At 37.0% G+C, this 26,554-nt stretch overlaps 2 protein-coding genes across 2 annotated transcripts in view; both read left to right on the forward strand.

Moving 5' to 3' along the window:
- LOC142343283 (apoptosis inhibitor 5-like) overlaps positions 1–26,554 on the forward strand; it is a 283,681-nt gene that overhangs the window by 152,644 nt on the left and 104,483 nt on the right. The gene's annotated exons all lie outside the window — the stretch shown is intronic.
- LOC142343124 (uncharacterized) lies at positions 5,075–12,076 on the forward strand. Its single transcript, XM_075394812.1, has 4 exons — positions 5,075–5,081; positions 5,664–6,266; positions 7,342–8,084; positions 11,067–12,076. Exons 1-4 carry the CDS (start codon positions 5,075–5,077, stop codon positions 11,970–11,972), a joined length of 2,259 nt encoding a protein of 752 aa, XP_075250927.1. The 3' UTR covers positions 11,973–12,076.

Below are 26,554 nucleotides of genomic sequence, written 5' to 3' on the forward strand. Positions count from 1 at the left end.
ATCTGGATCTATTCTGTTTTTATTATATAGCACGATACTATGTTTAAAAAAATAGCATGTGCACTTGGGCGCAAGAGATATAAGCCTACTAAGGGGGTGGGGGGCAGAACAGACCAGATCCCACTATCTAATTCTTCTCTCTTTTTGTTATTCCGGTACTTTATTCCATATATGCACATATTGTTGAATAAGAGAACTCATGTCATATGTTGTATCTTTGTTTGGATCTTTTCCGTTTGTGCCCCCCCCCCCCAGTACGTTATGCTCCTCCAGTTACAGAGCACGTGTCATTACTTGGTAAATGATTATGTAAAGATATGGCACGTGTGTCTGGGGTGTGCAAATAATATGCACCCACTAAGCTGGGAGGGGGGAGGGGGCACAAACGGAAAAGATCCGAACGAAAAAGAGTTGATGTTATCAGATTTAAAAAAAAGTACAGCAGGAGCCATTTTGTATAGAAATTTTTTCAGTTGAAGATCAATTGAAATAAGAAAATTCTGAAGGAAACTGATGTTCTGTAAATTTTCCTTGGATCTTTCTCATTAAATAATAGCCCCATTATGGTATGTTCACTTATTGGGGGGGGGCTCTTTGTTATATGAGTGTTATAAAGTGATAAAACGGGGGTTATGATGTGAGATGCCCCCTTGCCTTGTACTATTATGGTTTTGAAAACGAACTTCTCCCCCATGAATATGCAATATGACTATTTATAATTATAGTCGTTACGGCCGTGTGAGATTGCCAATTTATTCTTTATCCCCAACCAGGCACATAATTATTACGGCCAAGCCTTATTTGAATTGGGGTGAAGAAAAACATTGGGGAATAGAAAATATCCAATATTTTTAAAGGCATCAGTGTCACTCTAAAGAGACAAAAATGGCAAAACAAAATTAAGCTGTCTGAGAATTTAGCGTCTTTACCGTGCTTCAACTTACCCTAATTTTACCTAAACCCTCACAAAAATCATCTGAAAAATTTTTTTTCATGAAAAATTGGTTTCCATCCTCATTCTGTCCACTGTCGCGACGAAAGTTTAGGCCCACATATATTATGGTTTATTTAGGGTTTTTGGGAACGGGCTATAGTTTATATTTCCTAAACTGGGAGGCTAAAATTTTTACCTTCTCAGATGTCAGCTTTTAAAGCGTGAAGTTGCTCTTTTTTAGCTTTTTGGTTTTTTATTTTTTTTTTCAGTTTTTTGGTTTATAACGGTATCCAGTTTCTTAGAATCTTTGATCATTTAAAACAATTTCTCGAAAGTTTGCTGTTTACAGACAAAACTTTAAATTTTCTTGTGCTCTCTATTTCTTAAATCATTACAACTAAAACAGTTTGAATTTTTTATACGTGTATTTGTTTTCTTTATGACTTTTATCGACTTGAACAATTTTTAGTGATATTTTGTCCAGTTGCTTTTCGCTGAGTGAACAGAAAAGCATCACGAAGTAATGGAATTTCTTATTTTCTAGTCGCATCTTGGTGTAAAATTTGGAAAAAAATAGGATTTTTCTTCTTTTCTCGATTTTTATGAGCTGCAGAACCAAGTGACGCAAAACTCTTATTTGCAATATAATTGTTTTTTTTCTTTTTCCTTTCTACCCATTGTTTTCCTAATTTCCGAGGCTAGTAGAAACTAAGTTTGTGTGGTCTTTTTATGTGATAAATGAAAAGAATGAAAATGACAGTTGTGAAAGTCCCCCATTTTTTTACAACATGTTGCAACTGTCCTCCATTTTTTGTCCTCATTCCAATGATTTTTCTCTTTTATTTATTCCAATATCAGTGGTTGTTGAAAATTAATTTTTTCCTGTAAACTCAAAATCCAACTCGCAAAATCAAACTCCAAATCTAACATCTCAAAATTAAACTCATAGAGGAAAAAAATGGGGGCTGCTGTATTGGTATAAGGAAAAACATGAAAACATTCAAAGTTTATCATCCGAGTTTTTTTATATTCTTTGACTTACTGCTCAATGCTGTCCTTTGATTTTGTGCATTTCTCTTCCAGTTTTGCTTAAAAAATTTCTCAGTATAAAGTACACTAACTTCTCAGATACAAAGTGAAATAAGTAGAATTATTTTTTTCAAAATGTCAAAACTCAATTCAACGCTCACTAACGCTTTTTCTACCTGCAAAATCATCTGAATTTTAAAGCTAGTTATTTTTCTTCAGTATTTGCTTTTGCAACTTTTTTAACAAACAAGTTTCATTTCTGAATTGCAATCAGTTTCACAGAAAGAAATTTCAATTGAGCAAGTTTTATGAGCTTTTTAAGGTGTAAGATGATAGAAATTACGTTCTAAAAATGCGACAAAACTTTGAAAGAATCAAATAAATAAAAACTCAAGCAACTTTTCTCCTGACAACGTAATTGTTCAATTTTTTGTTATCTCCGTTCAAATAAGCCGTCACAAAATTCATGAGAGAAAAAATCAAACCTTTTCTACCAAACATTTTAATGAAAATTTTTATTTTAACTTTTTATTTTATATTCAGAAAAGTTTTAACCATTCATTCCCTTGAGGGAGGCCAACAAATACCATAAACGTGGAAATGTAAAATTGTTTGCTACTAGTCTGTCTTCACTGATATCGACAAAACAACTTCAAAACAGTTTTTTTATCCTTTTTCTCTCCGTTCAATAGTACACTTTTCGTCATCCAACTTTTAACTAAACCTTTATTGAAAAAAAAATTTTGAATTATACCTCAGGCTAAGGCTATACACAATTTAATTGTTCTGAAATCTTTCAGCTAAGTTCTCCTATTCGTTTGAATCATTTATTCAACTTAATGGAATATAAAGAGTTTATATAACAGTGAAGTTTTAATCCTTTAGTAACGTTTCACTTTGTTGGGGTCGATTCATTTTTTTGTTATTTTTTTCAATTAGTGACGTCAACTTTCACTGGATGTGGAATCAAGTGTCATTTTTGTCATATTTTTAAATGAATGACGTCATGTCATTTTTTGTTTTTAAATTAGTGACGTCATTTTTTTCATTTTAGTCTTGTCATTTGTTTGAATTAGTGACGTCAACTTTCACTGAATGTGGAATCAACTTTTGTGAATGATTTTTTTTTGTTTCAACTACTCTGAAAATTGGGAGAAGATAGATGGAAGTGGTGTTTCTGTTTGCGCGAGATTACATGTTTTTAATGGGTAACAACACAAAATTTGAAGAAACCAGTTGTTAAGCTACCAAAAATTTGGTTTACATACATCCTTTTCAATGCAGTTTGTTCAGTGTGACTCTGATTTCGGCGGTAGTTTTTTCCCGAATATTTAGTGTAGTTCGTTTGGGATATGTTTTTGCCAGGCTTACTATGCAAATTGGAGCTACTTTTTATGAACTTTTTATTGCATTTGACGCTTTTTTCCAGTTTCCAATTTAATTGAAAAATTTTACCAATTAGGGGAAACTTTCTCGTTGCACATTTTCTTATTTTTCTTGTGAACCCTTGTTCTAATTGGTATCCATTTTAAATTGCTATTCTCAAGAATATTATTTGTTGTTCAAAACTAAACTTTAATGTTTTTGGAACAATTGTTTTGGTGTGAGCGTGTAACTAGAAAATTATTAAGGTTTTTGCTTTCAGTAGACAATTTTCAGAGTTATATGTAGGTGTTTGATATATTTTTGAGAAACACACTATCGAACTATCGATTTGTTAAAAAGCGTTACAGACCCAAAAAAAAATTAAGTATCTTGGCTTCAAATTTGTTATCTGTTAACTCTTCATTACAGCTTTAGTTTTTTTGACGCCCACTGGAGGGTTCTCATAATTTTCATAGAGGTTTCCCGCGACATCTGAGTCAATTCTGTTCCACATTTCCAAAACTTTGACAAAAAACTGCCTTTTTCATAATCGCTGCTTCAAAATTGCACATAACTTTTTAATAGCATTTAGCTCTGGATGATTGCCAGCCATTCCAGTACCTTCTCGGGAACAAAAATGCCGATAAATTTTGTTTTATGCAAAGGAGCATTAACTTTTTGAACAATAAGGTCCTGAAAATGCACTTTTTTCTTAGCAAAATTTTTTTAATTTTCTAACAAACCGACAACCTTGGACACATAACAAGCATTTTTCGTCCATTTAATTGCATTGCAAAGCTTGATCAATTCCGCCGCTAGAGATGCGAACTCGAGTTTCCTCAGTAAAAACAACATTCTGCCAGAAAAAGAAAGGATTTTTGAACAGATTGAGACACCGATTTGAATAAAAAACAATTGCTCTTTTTCTTCAAACTGAAATTTTTACAGCGTGTTTGGAAATGAAAACAATTTTTTTTTCCAAGTGTACTTCTGAAAAATGCATCGTAGCAAGAGAACGCATTGTGAATCACTATGATAAGCTCCAGTGTCGTTTTGAAATCTTTTTAAGCATCATAAAATTCCTTTTCTTTGGATTTTTGTGACAAATTTGTGTGTCTTCCGCTGAATTTTTTGTCCCCGAAACTGATATTTTCCAGGGGACGTTTGTACGCATATTGTTTATCGGTTCCTGCTTTGAAGTTTAGTTCTTTCTGTACTTTTGTCTACGAAAATCCGACATCTGGTAGAGTAACAACTTGGCAAAATGTGGAAGAACAAAGTGGTTTAATCATCTTTTCTGTTTAAGCGAAGAAAATGAGAATTTAAATTTCTCAGAAAACTTCGAACGATTACACGTTTTTCGCGCCTTGGCGCAAATTTTGCTTATGAAGCCCAAATCATGCTTTAAAAGCAGAAATTATGCGGTCTGTAGTTTTTTGGTACCCTACTGTATTTAGAAAGTTATATCGTACTAAAATATTTGTACTTTTTTTTACAGGTATGCACTTATAGATTTTTTCAGTTTTTTCTATAGTTTTTTAAGCAGTTGCCTTAATGCAGTAAAATGTTGCAGTTAATCAGTAAATGGCCTGGTCCGGAGACTTACTACCTTCCGAATTAGATCGTTTTTCAAGGTTTTCCGAGGCCATTCCCAATTAGGTAAGGGACTACATTTCTGATATTCTAAAAAAAAATTTTCTGTTTTTATGTCAGTTTTTTTTTCAATTTCACCATGTTTTTTAAATAATGCCTAGTTCGCATATACTCTTGGTATACAACTTCGAATTTTAGTTTGGAACCATCTTTTTTGTGACATTTCGCTTTTGATGCCATGACCTCAAATGTCGCTAAAAAGTGTTGAAAAGAATTTACGTCATCAAAACTGCTATATTATGAAACCACTGTTTCCTTTCATTCATCCCATGCGTCAAAAATACCCAATATCCTCTCACTACTGATGTTTTGCTTTTATGGGTTGGAACTTCCCTACTTTTTGATAATAAAAATAATCATAAAACGAATCCATATGTCCCTTTGAAGTGCCTGTGTATGGGCAGGCGTACTTCGCCTTTTAATTATGAGTATTCATCGTGCTTCAGGGCTTTTATAATTCATCTATATACTTCCTTTGTAGCTCCACGTTCAAACAAAACCTGCTCATAAAATCTACTTTCGTTTTTTTTTTCACATTTTTCAACGGTGGTCAAATCAAGTGCTATTTCATTCAAATTAAAAATCTACCTAGCTTTGTTAGTAAAATACTGCATAACTTTAAGGCAGGAAAAGTCAAAAGGCGTTCAGATATAGGTATATACGATTTGACTAATTTAAACAGCCCCTAAAATCCCTGAGGGAATTGAGAATTCAGTCTTTTTTCTTTATTTCAGCTCCCAAATTCAACAGACTCAACAAGGCTCTTCACCGCAAAACGAATCAAAATTGAACAAAAAAGTCAGCGAAGCAAATTTAAACAGCAAAAACTGCATCGATTTTGAAGAAAGTAAATACCATTTAAATTCTTTATCGCCGTGTTTTACCACAGAGCAGTTTAATCAGCAAATTTCAGCGTGTTACAAGCGTGAAAAGGTTGAAAATTCAACTGGAAATTGTGATTTAAAACGTAATTTGTCACTATTACAACGTGAACAGAGACACGGTGAAGATTTCATTGATGAAAATAGAAATTGTTCAGCTGCCCAGGTAGAGCCAGAGGTATTACTGAGTGGAAATAATTTGAAAGGAATTGGATTTGACGGTTGTACGAGTTTGAACAAAGGACAAGGTGGTCTGAACCAATCGGTACATACAGAAATTGTGGGGGGAAAAGTGGTATTATCTGCAGAAAACGAGGATAGCACGGGAAGTGAACAAAATTTGAACCGAAATATTGAAGATTTCGTTTCTTCTGCTAACGAACGTGACGTAAATAAATTCGAAGGTTAGTTTTTTGTTGATTTTGTTCTAGGTTTTTTTAATAATGTTACATCATATTCATGAAGAAATTTGATAATACTAAAAAAAGCTCTATTCCAAAATAGAATTTACATTTAAAATACTAATTTTGACGTGGGGCGTTTCATATATATTATTTTATGGTTTGCATTTTTTTGCATGAAAACTTATTAAGTGCCGATTAACAATAATAAGAGCCACATTTTGGTATGAAAGTTGAGAAGTTGCTCCTAATATTTCACAAAAATTATATAGCTTCACTTTTTCAATTACTTGAAATACAGGTTTGCACCCCCACTAACTTATTATTGGATGCGGGTTTTTTTAAACCTGCGTAATAAAGAGAAGAGGAGGTAGTCAAAATGGGAAAATAGACTTTGCTTTTGCATCCCAATGCGCGTGATATTGATTTTTAAATAGGCTAACCAGGTTAATAAGGTTAATAGCATCATGAATATTTAATATTCTATAAAACAGGTCATTATGTAACCTCTATTTACTGTGGCTGACCAGAAATAAAATTTAGCCCACCGTCCCCCCCCCCACCACACACACACACACACACACATACACACACACACACACACACATACACACACACATACACACACACACACACACACACACAAACACCCACACACACACACACACACACACACACACACACACACACACACACACACACACACACACACACACACACACACACACACACACACACACACACACACACACACACCCACACATACACACACACACACAAACACCCACACATACACACACACACACACACACACACACACAACCGTTCACGGGCAAGAACACGCCATTTGTCGTCAACGCCCACTTTCCGCCACTTTACATAACTTGTTTACGGCTATATTCATTCCTCCCTCTTTTCCCTGCTATCAATTTTAAACCCACCCTAAACGCGTCACACCCTAATTTACTTTTTACTTTTGGGGGTATTAATATCACGCATTTTGCGTTCCCATCCATATTTTACCTGGCCAGTGATTGATGCAATATTTGCCCAGTCTCATTTTAAACCCACTTTTCAGCCTGCGTGGAACAAATTAGCAACGGGCGCCGCTGGTCAAAAGAGGGGGAAAATTACGCCCCAATAAAACCCGATCACCCTTGTAGCGACGCAGGTAATAAAGCACGCTCTCCATTTACCAAAGATACAGCAACTTGCCAAAAAGGTTATACTCAGAAATGGTGTAGTGCCAGCAACGCCGGAGTTGATGAAAAAAGTGGGAATAACGCGGGGGGAAACTGCAATTTCCAGCAAAATTACGATCCCCAGTGCCAATATGCCACAGCGGGGACAAATTTGTCCGAACTACAAAAATCGAACCCAGAATTATTAGAGGCTACTTATGGTTTAACTGCACTTACTAATGTAAGTAGAGCCATACAAAATACAGATAGCGCGAGTACTAGTGACGTCACAACTTTACAGCACTTACGAGGATGTAATTTGTCAACACACGAACTTGACTTGAAAGGTTGTTACCAAATTGATAATAATTGCTGCCAAACACGCCAGGAGAACTCAACGTCCGTTCAAAACAGTCCTACAAGCCAAAATAGCCCAACTCTAATCACCACTTTTGCCCAAAATTGTTCGCCCACTTCGCCCCTTTTGCGTCTGTCATCTTCATCTAAGTTGAACATTCCCAAATTGAGGAGAGTGAATGTGGAAAAGCGATTGAGTGGAGTTGATCACGTGGAACGGGATACCACAAGTGACAATCGGGGCTTTGAATCTGACACAAACTTTGTCGACCCTGACGGAGAGGTAAGTTAGTCTACACATTATCCTACCAAAAAAGGGGCAACCTTCAAAAAAAATCTAGAGAAACATTAGCAATCAGTGGAAAAATTCATTTTTGTCGATATGATTCACACTGCTTTCAGCTCAGGCTTTGAGTTTTTATAATATATTACCTGCCTTTAGGCGCGTTTTTTTTTTCATCTGATCATTTGAATTTTCGTCCTAACAAACGTAATTTTCAGGTATTGCCCGCAGGGCCTCAAATTGCCCTAGTCCAGACCCGGACTTATGAAAAGACCATTCTCGACCAAAATTGGGTATTATTAGACCATGCTGGACCCAAAAGAGCTATGAAAAGAACTTTGCAAGACTTTATTAATCACGTGGACATTTGCTCGACCTGAATTTTGTCACCCTGGACAATAGCTCGACCTAAAAAGTAAAGCTGGAGTTTTGCTCGACCAAACTAGGGCTCTGGACTTTTCCTGAAATTTTTGAGGAGGAAAAATTGGGTCGAGCAAAGGTCAAATCATACGTCAAGAAAAACTCTTTTCATGGGTCGTTTTTTACCAGGTCAACTTTATTCTCAAATCATGGGTCGAGCAAAAGTCTTTTCATGAGTCTGCATGAGTTAAAGTTCATTTCAACCTAAGGAGTAAAGTATTAGAGATTGAACTATGTAAATTGAGCTAAAGTGAATTTCATTTTTGCTGTAGTTTTAGATTTATGGGTGTCAATTTTTTGTGAGTACTTTTCAAAATCAAATATCAAGAAATATTGATCAACAACAATAAAAACTTCTTTGAAAAGAACCAGTTCAGTTTTCAGGTACTGAAAACGAAAACGGTGACTTTTGTGTACATGTTAAAATTGTAAAGTATAAATTCTGCTACTCCTAAAGGTATACTGTTTGAATTTTTTTCCAGTTTCATATAAACTCAGAACGAATCAGTGATCATACAATCAAGTTAATTCAAAGTTTATTAATTTTTAAATCAACCAACTATTTCCAATCTTCCCAAAAACTGTTTAATATTTTTTTTCTATATCAAGTTCTCTTATTTTGTAGTATGAAAGATCCATCTTCATAGCAAAACTTAGATTTAGTTCCTCTTATGCATAGATTTGATGTCGTTAAGATTGCGAGATTCAATCTCAGTTTGAACAAGATCACTATAGTGCTATATGGTTTGTCGCATTTAATAGCGAGCCTGTCCGCCTATCTTTCGAGGACTTGTTGTTTTCTCTGGCTTCCATATCCTCAACACTGAAAATTAACGGCATAAAAGTCAAATGTTTCTCTTAGCAAGGTTGAGAGTGCTTTCTCTTTTTTTCGTCAACGCAGCTTTCCAGCACATCGTCTGATTTTCTTTTGCTGTATGATTTTGCCTCAGTGTGCGACACGAATATTAAACAAGGCAGCTTCTTGCAGTTTCTAGACACATTTTATAACAAGTTCGGTTTTTAAAGATTCTAATATTCTGATTCTAATGTTTACAAAATACTGGCTCTTTTTGAGAGTTTGATGCAACTTCGTTTTATTTCCAATTTTAATATCAGTTCAAACAGCCATTCACAGCTAAATCATTAAAATTGCTCAAGATTGGGACTTGACAAAGAATTGTCTGGCATTTATTCACTCTTTCCCAGAGCAATCAAACAACTCAATACAAACGTCACTCTTTCAAAGTGCTTTCAAATTCCCTTTTAGTACAAAACTTTGAACTAACAAAATTCCGTTTCAAAAGTTTTTGAATCATTTGATTCCCTCGGGACTTAATACTTTGTGGTCAAAGCGACGTCGGAGATCAGAGAGAAATGAGAGAAAAGGCTAAAGAAAGATCATATGTCAGCATGACACTATCTATTTTCACACATTTTGTTCAAATTGTCTGATGTCAACCCCCCCCCCCCCCTCCTACTTCCTCCTACTTCCTCCCCTACCCTTCTTCTTACCCCCCCCCCCCCCCGCGCATACACACACACACACACAAACGCACACCTCCACCTCTCCGACCTCCAAACTCCAAACTGCCCTCCCCCTTCTCTCTTCTAATTTTCCCTCGTTTCTTGTTTCAATCTTTCCTCATTTCCCCTCTCCTTGGAAGTAGTAATTTGTCTCCCTTTGGTCGTCAACAAGAGGTCCCCCATTTCCGCAATCTAAACACGCTGTTATGGAGGGTATGGGAAAACACCTTGCTTGTTTAAGTGAGTAACTGTAACAACACTTAAGGCAAGGTGGTACTGTAAAAACAGCACAAACATCTAGCCGAATCGGCGTCTAGCAGAATGAGCGAAAATGACCCGCTTTCTCATTGGTCAGTTTTCAATGCATATTGCATAAAACACATTTTTTTCAATATTTTTTTGCGATAAAAATAGCGTTACGAAGGTATACTGCATAAAGTGCACAAGGATTAAAAAACCAAATAAGAGTACAAATTAAACGACGTTGAGTTTAGTGGAACAGAAGCAGAGTTGTTTACTATATTTGTAGAGAATATATGTGGCTGCGTAAAAAAGTAGAAAAAAGGAAAAAGTTTACATCATTCTAAATAGGTGATCAAAAATAGGCGAACTATTTTGCCAAAAATAACGCAAATTTTTGCCACGAGTTTGCGTCTGTCGTCCAGTACTTGATCAACTATATAGTTTAAATGTTTGATACGGTTTTTCCCTCATTTATACGCATAACACAAATTATATACATAAAAACTATTAATACAGTAATTTCCTTTCGCATTTTTGACTATTAATTTTTATTTTCGCGGAATCGATTTTATAGGATTTATGCTAAAAAGCACTGTCCATTTAATGGTAATAGCTCTTGCATAATATTGGCGTGATTAAATAATTTATGCTCCCTGATTTGACTTTGGGGCGGACAGACCGAAGAGGAATTTTTGCTTGTATCCCCACCATGTGCAAATTTTCTTTTGAAACAAATTTCTCACGTTTTGTTTAGTTTTCAATTATGGCTTTATGCTGTAATTATTTGTGTTTCAGCAAACAATTCAAAGCGAAAAAGTCACTCCGCAGATCAGACGGAAAGTTCAAAATTATGAAGATAGTAATGAAAATTTATCGCCAAAATTACTAACCAAAACTACCTACAACGTACCCTCAAAACCCGCGCTCTCAAAACCCTCAAATTTGATCCCAGTAAATTCGAAAATTTTACAACCTGTAAAATTATCAAATTACAATAATTTATTGCTCGAAATGGACCAAAGTTGCACCAAACAGAAAGACCAAATAGCCGAAACGAAATCGCCATCATTGTCGCCTTTCGAACAAACAGACAACAATTCGTCTTTGCTGCCAAAATGCGAACTGTCGGCTAGGAAAAAAGAAATTGGAATTAAACCTCAGCCTCCGGAGAGTCTTATAAAACCCTTAAACTTATGGGGCATTTCGACCAACCCAAATTCGGCCAATATGTTAAACAGTGTCTCCATTGATATGTCGGCATCGTTACCACAATTAGCAGTCGATCCTATTATAATTAATCATAACGAGACTAACCAACCTGGTAATTACAACTCAAATGCCAACTACAATACAACCCAACTACCTACAAATTGCCAATCGGTCGCAAATGTCTGCGAAACACAACAAACCACAAAAATTTCAAATGATGCCAAAAATTTTCAACAAAAAGCAAATATTTCAAACTCGAATGCGCTTTTCTCAGTCAATGTTTCAGAAGCTATAAGTTCGGAAATAACAGACGACCAAAATTCGCAATCGATCATATCAATCAATGATTACGATGAAAATTACCTTGAAGATGATTGTTTCGAAGACGAAGAATTAAAGGAAGCTTTTGCAAGAGGAATGGAAAGATCGACAACTTTTCCGACAACCATAAATGAACTTATTCACGCCGAAACGAGAGTTAATGATAGCTAGCAGAGGTCATTTTTGTCTTATTTTGATAATTTATCAATTATGTGCAATATCGATATCAAACGGAGTTGCTAAGAACTTTTTTATAATTCAAAATTAGAATTTTACTTTTTAATATCTGAAAAAGAAGAAAGCTTAATATCTGGCTCGTATAGTGTGCTTTTGCGCATAATGTTCCGACCCTCTCATCGACAAATTATTAAAACCCATTTAATTTTTTCTACTTTTGAATATTAATAATTGATGTGTTTCTCAAACTCACAAAAGCTTCAACAGAACTTCAGCGAAGTTGAGTTCCAAAAATAGTCTGCAACGAATTCTCACTAAAATGTTCGACAAACTTTCAAGATTTTTTCGAACAATAAAGAGATATTTTCGCTGAAAGTGAGTAGAGAATAACTGAATTTGCAAAAATTGCCGTTTTCGTGCAAAAACGCTAACAAAATTGCGGCCGAAATTTAAGCTCACGTAAAAATTTGTTTTTCTATCTTAAATAAGCTACTAACAATATGAGGAGCAACTTTATTATTTAGAATAACCCTGTCAATTTTGAATGGTCATCTTGTAAGATCGTACAAGATCTCATAAAAAAAGATCTTCCTGCATTACTTTTATCCAAAATCTTGTAACATAACCATGCCACATCTCGTAAAACGGCTATTAATGAATCAACATCTTGGGATATAGCCGTTCATGATGTATGATCTTCCAATATAGCCATTTATTTTTCAACATCTTACAAAATAGCTATTCATGACATATAATTTTGCAATATAGCCATTTATCAAGCTAGATCTTGAAATATAGCCATTTATAATGCAAGAGTTTTCAATATATCTATTTATCAAGAAAGAACTTGCAATATATCCAACTAAGATTTGTGGAATACGGCCAATTATAGTGCAAGATCTTGCAATATAGTCATTTATGATGCAGGGTCTTGCAATATAACAATTGATGATACATGATCTTGCAAAGTGACAATTGATCTTGCCTGTATGTAAATTACTGATTAACGTCGGATTCATTTCTTGACACGGATTTTTGCCTTAAAAGTTGATATCAGAATCTTGCCATCTTGCAAGTTTCCGACGGAAGAAGGATTATACTACAGGATTTGTCGAAAAATGGCGATCACGCAAAGTTCAAGAAAAAGGGTCCAATCGTTCAAAAAATCAAAAACACCTGAGTTGATTTTTTCCTTAAATTAATATAAACAAAATCAATGAAAGGCTAAATGTACTAAAAATGTTTTGAAAGCAATCCTTCTGGCCCCACCAACCGCAAAGAAAACATTGGTTGCTGTCATACGTGTACATCATCTATTAATTTGGAGCAGTGCAATTAATATGAGGTATTATTTTAGTTAAAAACTATTTTGCCATTCATTGCCATATAACTCACCTTTCATTTTTTTCCTTTCTCGCTGTCTGAGTCTTTCTCTGTTTGTCCATGTTTCACTTTCGGCATCATGATTAATTGTTTTGTTCAATAATAGACTTTGTTGACAAGTACCTGAGATTCATCACCCTAAGATTTTCTGCAACCCTCAATTTGAATTCAGTTATTTAATTCCTCTCTTAATTTCGCGCCGAAAAACTCAGGCCAATAAAAGCTCAGAAAATACGACATGGCGCAGACAGCAAGCAAACGAACCCCTCTGGGTATTGACGGGTTTTTGGACATACCGACTCGACCCATTTCTTCGCTAGAAAAATGGGGAGTGCAATATAGGCTAGCCCTGTAAGCTAAAAAGCATATCGGATACCCTATTTTGTTCCGAACCCGTAATGGTGGAACTGGCACTAGAACCAATTTACAAGGAGACGATCTTAGCTTCGTATAAAGCTGAACGAGAAGGAATCGCCCAAAACGCCAAGCAGCAAATTAACTGTCAGAACAAATGCCTACGCTTGATAGATGTTGGCAGAATGTTCGATGACAAGCCTTGCCAAATCGCAGATTGAAATACCCCCTTCCTTCTGTGCTTGAGCATCGGAATGGAGAGTCAACAGATACTTAACAGCAAGAACCCATATATCATGGTAGAAACATTGTCTACAGCAGAATCTTTTCTGGTCACTCAAACCACGAACTGTAACATTTGGCAGGCAAGTTTCTCTCATAACAAAGCAACTGAGGAGCGAAATATTCAAGTACTTTTGTGGAAAAACTTACAAAACTGACAGAAAACTTCAATTTCGAAAACAAAGATGAAAAACTCACCAGAGACGTCTTTGTCACAAATCTATTAGGTCTAGAAATCCAAAAAGAGTTGCTAAAAGAAACGGCGGAATCCAGGGAAGCTTATAAACTAGCTATCAATATGGAACTTGAGATGCGAAACCAACACCAAATCCAAGCTTATAAGAAAGAATTGGTCGCGGAAAGCGAGAGCGCAATCAAATACTCAAATAACTCTCGCGCTGCAAATTGGTAAATTACAAGCTATTTTCCAAAACAGGATAACACTCGAACTCCAGCGTATCACTACAAAAGCAACGGACTGATTGGGAACCAATTTATTGCACTTGGTAAATATTGCACCAACCGCGGTTTATTGAACCACTTCGCATAAGTCTGTATTAAACCACGCAAACAAAGAAATGTCTCGAACTATAAAAAACAGTAGGTGCTTTGGCAGAAGAAATACCAACAGACGAATATGTAAATATGAATCTCGTCACCAGTTAACAGATTTTGTGAATCAAATTATAGCAGTGGAGATGTCAACATGGTGGCGTCAATCAATAATGGTGTCGAAAAAACTCAGCCCCTAAACTTGCCAATCAAAATTTCCCTTACACTACTAGTTGATTCAGGAAGCACATTCAGCATTTTGGACAAAACGCACGCATCGCGAGCGATGGAGTGTAACTCACGAGCGATCTTCGTAAGCGAAATGAACAAGCCTCAATTGCACACGTTGTCAAATGAGCCAAATTAGACGTAAAAGAATCCGAACCCCGGTTGCAAGCAATAGCGGGCGCTTTGCAGCCGCAGAATTCACCAAATTCATTTCAATCTACAAAAAGTAATCAAGTGTACAATATGACAGCTGATAGCGCAATCAAAGAACAAAAGCAACACAATTCTCTAAACTATTTATTAGCATTGGCTGATCAAAAAGTCATGCAGCTAAATCGAAAAAAGTCATGCAGCTAAATTATTACTTTTAACAAAAACATCAAAAAGAAGGATTTTTACCTCATTTTAAAAACATCTATATTAAAACACAACTCGTTAAGAATAAAATGCCGCAAATTAGGAAGATTTTAAAACAAATTTGTAAAAATCAAACAGCAAAAGTGAACTCATTGCTTTTTGCCCCATTCGCTAGTCGAAATAAGGTGTCTTCCTGGAGTTCTAAAACACAATTGATCAATAATGTTGCTGTGAAGTCGAAAAAAGACAAGAAAGCAGCAACACAAGTCCAATTTTGGAATTCATCCGTTGTCACAAACCCTCCATCAGCCAATTCGGCGGTCGCCTTGTCTAATATCAGAAGACCTCTTTCCAATAGACATTGAGTTCCGACTTTCAACACTGTAGTGGGGAAAAATTAAGTAAGAGTTTTAGAGCCTCACTTATTAGCAAAAACGCCTGGTCAAAAGAAGTGCTCGATCACGTCCTAAACAAAAAGAGGAGCAATTGAAAGAAGTCAACCTATAATTGCAATCGTAATGGCGGGACTTGCATGTTGGATCCGTATTCCTCTGCATTGACGACAAAATAGCAACCCAAAACATCTTTCAAGAGGCCCTCATAGATGCAATCCACGCTAACCACCCGGGTGATTGGCGCATGATTTTTAAGGCTAGACATTGCTGGTGGCAATATATGAACAGAGAGTTGATTGTTAAATCAACAAAACGTAAGCCTTTCACAGCTGTGATACACAAGGATATCATTCTTTGTTATTTTTTTGATGCAGTACATTTTTATATGATGCCCTTAAATTAGTTTAATCTATTTGCCCTTCATCATTTAGTTCATATTTGTTCACTTCGCATCTTATGATCAGTTCAATACTTTCTTTCTTGGTTTCTCGCTTCGTGATCAGACATGTCTGATCACGCATACTAGATTTGCTTATAAGCACTTCAGTTCATTCTTCAAGTTTCGCAATTCAATACTAGTTGAAATATTCTCTTTGTAACCCCGAGTAAGCACAAAATACTCAAGTCAAGATTTCGCTCCGCGAATTGCAATTTAAGCAATAGTAAACGCACCCACATCGCGCGCAGCTACTCTATTTAAATAGAGTACGACAGGGCGCAGTTAGCAGCTAAGCGTACGCTTCTCGGAATAGACGCTTTCTGTGCTAAATCTACACTCGACCCTCCACTTCGCTGGGAGAAATGGCAAGTGCAATATAAATTGGCACTATTGGCAAAAGAGAACATCATTCTCGATGCGCTACTTGAACGCAAACCCGAGATGGTGGACCTTCCCCTCGAACCAATATACGAGGAAACTATAGTCGGCTCTTCCGCACAATTGGAGAGGGAGAGGAATTCTCGCAACGCGCAACAAAAGATGAATTGGCAAAACAAATGCCAACGTCTAATTGAAGTCGGCATAATGTGTGGCGACAAACCTTGGCCACTTGCGGACCGCAAAACCGTGTCTCTACTCTATCTAAGCATTGAGATGGAAGGACGTCGCATTCTCAACTGCAAAGACCCGCATATCACGATTGATATCCTCACTACCGTAGTATTCTGGAAGATCGTGGAAGAGGCATTCATCCGTCCTCGCAACCTGACTTTTGACCGTCATGTTTTTCTGATTACAAAAATAACGTCGGGGAGAAACAGTACAACACTTCTACGGTAAGCTAAAGGAATCGGAAGAAAACTGCGATTTCGAAAATAAAGAAGAGACTTTGATAACCGATGTTTTCATTACTAACTTAATAGACCCTGAAATTCAAAAGGAACTCCTCAAACAAGCAGTTGAACCGCGTCACGCATTAGAGCTAGCAATTAATATGGAACTTGGGATGCGCAATCAACATCAAAGCCAGCAGCATAACAAGATTGTTGTCGCGGCTAGTGTCAATGCAGTCCAGTTCCCAAACAGCTATCGAACTCCGAATTGGCAAAACCCGAATAGTTTTCCAAGACAAAACAACCGCTCCACACTCTATTGCTCAAACTGTGGAGGAATTTGGCTTCGGCATCATCGTAATAAATTTATCGCCAAATGTAAAACCTGTAACAATTGTGGACTTTTAAGTCATTTTGCGAAAATTTGCAGAAAACAAAAGAAAGCAAAGCCACAAAACTCTAAGAAAAAAACGGTAAACATTGTGGAAGAAGAACCGCATCCCGAGGATTCAGTGACGTTGGTACAATCAGCTGAGCTCTATGAATCGGACTACAGTAGCTGGAAGGATAATACGGTTGCGGTGATCGAGAATGCAGTAGAGAAAGTAGAACCCCTCAACATGCCATCAAGATCGGTAATATTAATACTAGTGGACACGTGGACTCCGGTAGCGCATGCAGTATCCTTAATCATTCACTCGCATTGCAAGTGGTGCAAAGTAGTCCTTGCGCTTTCTGAATCAGCGAAAAGACGTCCCCGTAACTTCGGACTTTCTCGAATGAATAATCCAGGTCGAAGGAAAGATACAATCTCCAATCACAAGCAACGGATGGACTTGCGATTCAGCAACATTCACTGTTGTATCTGATGGACTAAAATCTCTAATTGGCCGTAACTTGTTTGATCAACTCGGATTAGCAGTGACACAACCTACATCTCATAAAGGTAATCGGGTCAACAACATTTCTTCTTCGCCAGAATTTAAATAAAAAATCGCAAAAACTTTTCCAGAACTGATATCTTGCATCGGAAGATCTAAAAATCATGTGGCAAAACTAAGTTTCTCAAAGACTTTCAACCTAGACATCAAAAATGTAGACGTATTATAACTAAATTACAAGAAAAAGTCAATAACGAGCTTGAAAAATTGTTAGACGAAAAACATATAAAAAATTTTCAAGTTGCCTTGATAATTATTTCTTATCACCAATAGTGGTCACCGTAAAAAAAGATTAAACGATAAAGCTCGCACTCGATTCAAATTTATTAAATAAAGCCATTTACAAAAAAATGTCAGATGCCAAATATTGACACGCTTATCGAATCCATTTCTCAGCAAATTAGAGCTCCCGCGTCGCAAAACACAACCTAATTTTCTACGCTAGATTTGAAGTACGCATACAGCCAATTAAATTTGGATACTACCTCGACAAATCATTGTAACTTTAACATAATTAGTGGTGTAATGACCGGTGCTTACAGATCTCAAACAGGATTTTACGGGCTAACACATATGCCAAGAAAATTTCAAAAAGCAATTAACTATACCTTAATTGGTTTAAAGAATACCTATTGTTTTTAGACAACATTTTGATCGTAAGCAAGGGGTCTCTGGAAGAAGAAATTTGCTATGTCATGAACTGCCTTAAACGATTGGATGATGAAAGTCTTAGGATAAACCTTCCTAAATGCAGCATAACAAGATTGTCGTCGCGGCTAGTGTCAACGCAGTCCAGTTCCCAAACAGCTATCGAACTCCGAATTGGCAAAACCCGAATAGTTTTCCAAGACAAAACAACCGCTCCACACTCTATTGCTCAAACTGTGGAGGAATTTGGCTTCGGCATCATCGTAATAAATTTATCGCCAAATGTAAAACCTGTAACAATTGTGGACTTTTAAGTCATTTTGCGAAAATTTGCAGAAAACAAAAGAAAGCAAAGCCACAAAACTCTAAGAAAAAAACGGTAAACATTGTGGAAGAAGAACCGCATCCCGAGGATTCAGTGACGTTGGTACAATCAGCTGAGCTCTATGAATCGGACTACAGTAGCTGGAAGGATAATACGGTTGCGGTGATCGAGAATGCAGTAGAGAAAGTAGAACCCCTCAACATGCCATCAAGATCGGTAATATTAATACTAGTGGACACGTGGACTCCGGTAGCGCATGCAGTATCCTTAATCATTCACTCGCATTGCAAGTGGTGCAAAGTAGTCCTTGCGCTTTCTGAATCAGCGAAAAGACGTCCCCGTAACTTCGGACTTTCTCGAATGAATAATCCAGGTCGAAGGAAAGATACAATCTCCAATCACAAGCAACGGATGGACTTGCGATTCAGCAACATTCACTGTTGTATCTGATGGACTAAAATCTCTAATTGGCCGTAACTTGTTTGATCAACTCGGATTAGCAGTGACACAACCTACATCTCATAAAGGTAATCGGGTCAACAACATTTCTTCTTCGCCAGAATTTAAATAAAAAATCGCAAAAACTTTTCCAGAACTGATATCTTGCATCGGAAGATCTAAAAATCATGTGGCAAAACTAAGTTTCTCAAAGAATTTCAACCTAGACATCAAAAATGCAGACGTATTATAACTAAATTACAAGAAAAAGTCAATAACGAGCTTGAAAAATTGTTAGACGAAAAACATATAAAAAATTTTCAAGTTGCCTTGATAATTATTTCTTATCACCAATAGTGGTCACCGTAAAAAAAGATTAAACGATAAAGCTCGCACTCGATTCAAATTTATTAAATAAAGCCATTTACAAAAAAATGTCAGATGCCAAATATTGACACGCTTATCGAATCCATTTCTCAGCAAATTAGAGCTCCCGCGTCGCAAAACACAACCTAATTTTCTACGCTAGATTTGAAGTACGCATACAGCCAATTAAATTTGGATACTACCTCGACAAATCATTGTAACTTTAACATAATTAGTGGTGTAATGACCGGTGCTTACAGATCTCAAACAGGATTTTACGGGCTAACACATATGCCAAGAAAATTTCAAAAAGCAATTAACTATACCTTAATTGGTTTAAAGAATACCTATTGTTTTTAGACAACATTTTGATCGTAAGCAAGGGGTCTCTGGAAGAAGAAATTTGCTATGTCATGAACTGCCTTAAACGATTGGATGATGAAAGTCTTAGGATAAACCTTCCTAAATGTCACTTTAGAAAGTTAGAAATCGATTGGCTAGGGTATCTTATTTCCCAATCGGGTATCTCGCGCCTCGAGAGTAAAACATCTGCGATTTAAACCCTTGGAGCTCCGAAAACTCTAAAGAAACTCCGTTCTTTCCTGGGGTCGGTTCTTTACATTGGAAAATTTTATTGCAAACCTTGCTCAAATTAGTCATCCCGTCCGCCCTTTACTGAAAAAGACATCGAAGTTTATCTGGACAGAGGAACAAAAAAATTGCTTTAATGAAATAAAGAATCGCATTGCGAACGCAACTGCAAATAGTCATAATAACCCGCATCTCGAAACACGCGAAAAATGTGATGCGTCCCGTTCCGGTCTCGGAGCGGCATTTAACAGCTGACAGTTGATGGGTGGAAGCCAATTACATTTACGTCTCGTTTTTTAAATCCTTGTGAAATGATCTTGAACTACACGGAGTAGCTTGGTCTATTGAGTATTTTAAAAATTATTTTTACCGAAAAAATTCTACAGTATTACGGATCATCGAGCTCTTCAGTCCACCATGAAAGAAAATAGATCGAATAAATCATACAACAATAAATTAACTCGCTGGATCGATTGTCTACTCCCATTTCAATTTGACATCTACCAGGTGCGAAAATGTGTTTAGTTGATTGCATTTCTAGACACCCGTATCGAAAAGCTAAAAAAGCTCTGCGTATGAAGAGGAATTTAATGTAGCTGAACTAAAGTTAATCTCCGAATCTATTAATTCATTGAATTTGAATAACACAAAAACTGCACCTCATTTACACCAATTATTAAAAGCACACGATCCCGCATAATTATCGCAAATCACACCTAAATTTGAGGCCAACAATAAGGCGATAAACTTAATTAGCCCACATATAGCACGAGTACACAAGCATGGTTATTATAAATTCCCCGCTCCGAGACAGCTAGCCTCAAATACTAACTGTAATTTAAACAATTTAGAAAATATAGATCCCGCGTCACAATTACCCCTTAACACTTCTCTCGCTCGGCGAAATACAAATACTTGTAAACAATTATTCCAAAATCGGAATGAATTAGCTCTCACGCGGCGCGAGACTCAAATTACTCAATCTAAAATCTCGCCAATAAGGATACATTCCACAAATATCTTTAAAAATCACCACCCAAAACTAAAATCAGTTCTTTGGGCCTTCAGTCATCTTAAAAATCAGTCGTTCACTTTTAACTCAAAAATTTCATTGTCATCCAAATCTTCCTCAGAATTGAACTATATAGGCAAGAAAAGTATCAATATGCCTTCTAAAAAGCGCATCACTCGCGTTCGTTTTAATGACGCTTCCCGCACAGCAAATCAGAAAACCTCAAATAAAAATACAACTCGCCCCGCAAGTCAGCGTTCCAATTTGCCAAGCATTACCCGCAACGCAATTCAGCGCTCAATTTTGCCAAGCAATACCCGCACCGCAAATCAGCGATCGAATTCGCCGAGCAATACCCACACCGCAAGTCCCCTACAAATAACAACACCGACATCTCTGGCTCCCTCTTCTAATGTCAGTACCCCTCGTACGCTACCAACATTCGACTACATTATGTCTAGGATCTTTAATAAGTCTCTCATTGCATCGTTAACAAGCAAGAACGCAGTGTTAAAAGAGGTACGGGACTGCATTTTAACGAATAACGAAAGTCGTCTTAAAGTTCTAAACCCGTATATTCATTCTTATTGGAAAGATCTCCATGTACGCTCTGGCTGGGTGTGCATAGATGAAAAAATTGCTATACCAAATGTCCTGCGAGAGGCATTGAATGACGACATTCACTCCAGGCATCCGGGCATATGGGGCATGATATGCATGGCCACGCATTGCTGGTGGTCAAACATGCATCGCAAGTTTATTGTAAAAGCTACAGAGTGCAAGCCCTGCACAGTGATTGATAAGAACCTTAAATCTTTTATTCCCGCTAAGTAATTTCTCCCCCATATAACGTGTGTTGAGCCAAATCAAGAAATCTAAATCGATTTTGGAGGTTCAACTTTTGATGAAAAGGGTAATGAAATTTACTTCTTAGCTGCTATTGATCGTTTTTCTAAATACCCTACTGCATGTATTTATGACAAAGCAAACGGACCAAATGTTCTAAAATTTTTGGACATGTATATTGAAAATCACGGATTTCCACGATCTATTCGAATGGACCAACAAAATGTTTGGTTGGCAATCAAGTAAAGGCCTTCTGTAACAAAAAAAATGTTGACATAATTGAAGCTCCAGCAAACGATTATCGCGCTATTGAATTGGTAGAAAGACTCATTCAAACGATTAAAAATAGACTTGCATGTATCAAAGAGGAAAAAGTGTCTACTAACGCTTTTCATTGAAGCATGCATTAAGGAAAATAATACACCAATTGCGAATATGTAAACAGAAAGCAACCAAGATTTCGCCCTTCAAAGCACATTTTGGAAGAAAACCTAATACCCCGTTTTTCGTGATATCAACCAAGCCTAAATTGTCTATTCTTACATATTAAAGCATTGTAAACTACTATTTAGATGAAGACACAGTGATGCCAGAAGAAATACTCTCCGATGACAAGAGGGTGAATGGCTACTGCAGTGACATCGAAGTCGAGATCGGAATGACACGCGCGTCGCAAGAAGCCAAAAACAGAGATAGGGCAAGCGCGGATGGCGAATCTCGCTTCTTACACACGAAGACCACTCGACCAATTTCTCTGAAGGAGCGAGGGGTTGAGTTGAATTTGGCAAGGAAAATCCAAGGCAAGCGGCGCTCTAAGAAGAACCTAGAGGGATTTTACGAAGTGCTTGTTCCTGGCTCTCACAACCTCAAATTTAGCCCGACAACATCAACACTTAAAGAGCCTGGAAAACCCGTGGTAACAGTCAGAAATAGGGACATAAGTAAATTCGGGACACAACTGGAGCGGCAAATTCCATTAAAAGCATACGCGGACCGTAGAGGACCACGATCTGGGAAAAAATGTTGGAGGAATTAATCCAAAGTCATATTAAAGAGTTTACCAGGAAGCAAATGAAGATGAAGCACCGCGAACGTGATTCGGGCAGCGGGTTCTCCTTTTCAAAAATTGACATTTCACGCGTGATGCGAAGCCGGATTCCAAAAATACCCAACTTTCTTGCTATTCGTAACGAGCAGTAAGAAGAGGGCACTGTTTCGCATAGCGAACAACCAACAATTTTGTCTGCAACTACAACTGCCGCTAAACAACCACAAAGATCGTCGGACAGAAATCGTCGCAGCCCCTCCTATTATGGCTTCAAAAATTCATCACCCGATTCGGCAATCGCAGCATCTCCCAAAATTCCATGCTGAGCGGGTGACGTTGAGACCCCACCTGAGTCAATTGTTGAAACGGTGCAACACATTGCAGACCAGCAACAGGCCGAACTCAACATCTGCCCAGGAATAGGAGAGGTTTCACCAACCGCCCCGCGAGATCGATCACTTTTGGCTATCGATACCCCGACGCTGGTACACTCCATGACAGTATTTGAAGCTGAAGATCAAGATATGGATGAGTGGAAAGAATAGAAACTGAATTCTCGTTCAAACTGATTTAATCACAAACTTTCTAATTTAATAGTATCTGTTTTTAGTTATGATAACCAGTATATATATATATATATATATATATATATATATATATATATGTATATATATATGTATATGTATATATATATATATATATATATATATATATATGTATATATATATATATATATTGTTTCTATTTATTTAACCGGGGAACAAGTATTAATTTGTAAACATTGTTATTATTTTATACATACGAAAATTGTTATTGTCACAATTTTCTTTGTCGATCCAAGGGGTTTGTGATACCCAAGGATATCATCTTTTGTTATTTATTTGATGCAGTACATTTTTATATGATGCCCGTAAATTAGCTCAATTCATTTGCCCTTCATCATTTAGTTCATCTTTGTTCATTTCGCTTCTTATGATTAGTTCAATACTTTCTTTCTTGGTTTCCCGCTTTGTGATGAGACATGTCTGATCACGCATGCTAGATTTGCTTATAAGCACTTCAGTTCATTCTTCAAGTTTCGCAATTCAATACTAGTTGATCACTTCTCTTTTTTTAATCTCGCTCCGCGAGTCAGCACAAAATACTCAAGTCAAGATTTCGCTCTGCGAATTGCATTTTAAGCAATAGTAAACTCACCCGCATCGCGATTAGCTTCTCTGTTTAAATAGAGTACAACAACAGCAATTGGTAAGAATCTTAAACTGGTAATTCCCGCAAAGCAATTCACTCCTCAGTTACCATCAGCTGAACCCAACCAATAAAAACAAATTGATTTTGGGGGACCTATCTATGAGGAAAAAGACAACGAATCATACTTTCTAGCAGCAATAGACCAACTTTCTAGATATCTTACAGCTTTTTTTTCAAAAAAGCAAACGGCGCATATGTAACAAAAATTTTTTGGACGTGTATATTGAAAAAATCAAGACGTAAAACGTACAATCCAATTAGATTAAGCAAAATCTCTTGTGGGAGATCAGGTAAAGAAAATTGTAGCGAGAACAATTTATAATTGAAGCAACAGTTGATGATCATCGGGCAATTGGATTGTTAAAAAGACTATTGAAAATAGATTTGCATGTATTGAAAGAGAAAAATCAGCTGCAAACTCGTTCAGGATAAAGCACGCAATATAGACTATAATACACCAATTGCGGATAAGCAAAGAAAAACAAAAAAAATCTCACCATTCAAATCGCACTTTTGTGGAAAAATTAACACGCCGCTTTGCGTCATATTCACTAATCCTAGACTGCCGACTATATCGTACGAGGACTTTGCAGAATTTTATTTAGATGATGACACAGTCACCCCAGAAGCCAATCTCCCTCCCGGAGGACAAATGGGTCAATTGATATCGTAGTGATATCGGAGTGGAGAAGTTGATGATACTGGCAAGCCGCGATGCGAGCGAGAAGGATGAAACCAGTGAGGATGGAGACCAGGGTTTCTTCCTTCAAGAAACCTTCGACGCACGATACCTTTATCAGAACATGCCCGCCATTTACAAGGGGCCGGGGGAATTCAGTCAAAAATAGACCAAAGAGGAATTTGAAAAGTATTTACGAGGTGGTTGCCCCGGGTTCCACCATAGTTAAAGTGATCCTCTCAAGATCGAAGGTTAAAGAGCCCGGCAGGCCCATAGTAACAGTTGGCGATAGCAACGTTGCCGAAACTTGCGCACATTTTTAACGTTCGACTCACCTATAAAAGAACGCTAACAGACGAGGAGCACGAACTCGTGACATATATATGCTGACAAATTTTTGGAGGAGAAAATCCAATGCCATATTGAAAAACTCACGATTAAAACAAAAGGAGACAAGAAGGTGAAAGATAAACGATGTGAACCCGGCAGCGGAGTTTCTTTCTCCACAAGCATCATAGCACATGCCACGCGGTGGCGAGTGCCAAAGTTGTGACCCTCCAGTAGCAGAGATCTTCCCCGGTTGATCATTCGCCGTGCGAATGGCCACCACCAGTGACAGCAAGTGCAAGCCTCAGCACAAGAGCAACTTTGTACACGCTGAAGATGAAAAATAAGAAACGGACAGGCGGATGACCAGAAGAAGCCCGGATTATTTCGGAAACTTTGACACTTCCTCTGAATCCCTAAGCGACTCCCAGCCAGGAAGTAAAGGTCGAGCTGGAGACATTGAAATTATCCCACCACCATCTACAACAGTCATCGATACTGTGCAAACGACAGCGGAACAGGCCCCCTAAGAGCAGAACATCTAGCCAGTCCTTAGACAAGTCTCACCTACCTTCCCTCGGATGTGCCACTTCCTTGACAATGACACCCGATGACGTTATTAATATGACCCTTATTGAAGCAGAGATAAACAAAAATTTTGAAAGAAACTGCTAAGCAAACAACTGTTACAAATGTACATTATTATCACTAATTATAAAAACCAGTAAATATTTTATTACTACATATTTAACCGGTAACAAACTGTTAATAATGTAAGTATGTTATTATTATAAAATTTTCCTTGATTTGCATATATAATCAAACATCTAAGAGTTATGTCATACAAATAAATCTATTGATTTTTGCAGTAAAATTCAAGTAATTTTTTTTACATTATTTTGCTTTTCATTTGCATATTAAGCAGCCTTTGTTTTGTTTCATTTACTGCTGTCTGAGTTTATGTCTGTTCGTCCATGTTTCACTTCCCGCGTCGTGATTAAAAGTTTTTTCCACTAATACTTTTTATTGACAAGTAACTAAGTTTCAGGTTTTTGTGCAATCTTCGTTTCGAATTCAGATATTTAGTTCCTCTCTTGATTTCAGGCCCTAAAGCTCTGGCCCAAAATTAATTGAGTATTTCTCTTAGCAATATCAAGTCTAGAAAATAAGCCCAGTATAGACTGTACTACCAGTGCAAAAGTTACAATTGTCGATCAAGAATATACAATAATTCATCAAGATGAAATTTGACAGGTCAATCAATTTTGGATCTGTGCGACT

The sequence above is a fragment of the Convolutriloba macropyga genome, chromosome 7, assembly GCF_964194025.1.
Source record: "Convolutriloba macropyga chromosome 7, txConMacr16.3, whole genome shotgun sequence".
Lineage (NCBI taxonomy): Eukaryota > Metazoa > Xenacoelomorpha > Acoela > Convolutidae > Convolutriloba > Convolutriloba macropyga.

What these genes read in the sequence shown, in the direction of transcription:
- LOC142343124 (XM_075394812.1), top strand. An exon ending in TGACGTAAATAAATTCGAAG is followed by an intron (nt 6,267 to 7,341) that starts GTTAGTTTTTTG and finishes CCCACTTTTCAG; the next exon opens with CCTGCGTGGAACAAATTAGC. An exon ending in TTGTCGACCCTGACGGAGAG is followed by an intron (nt 8,085 to 11,066) that starts GTAAGTTAGTCT and finishes TTTGTGTTTCAG; the next exon opens with CAAACAATTCAAAGCGAAAA.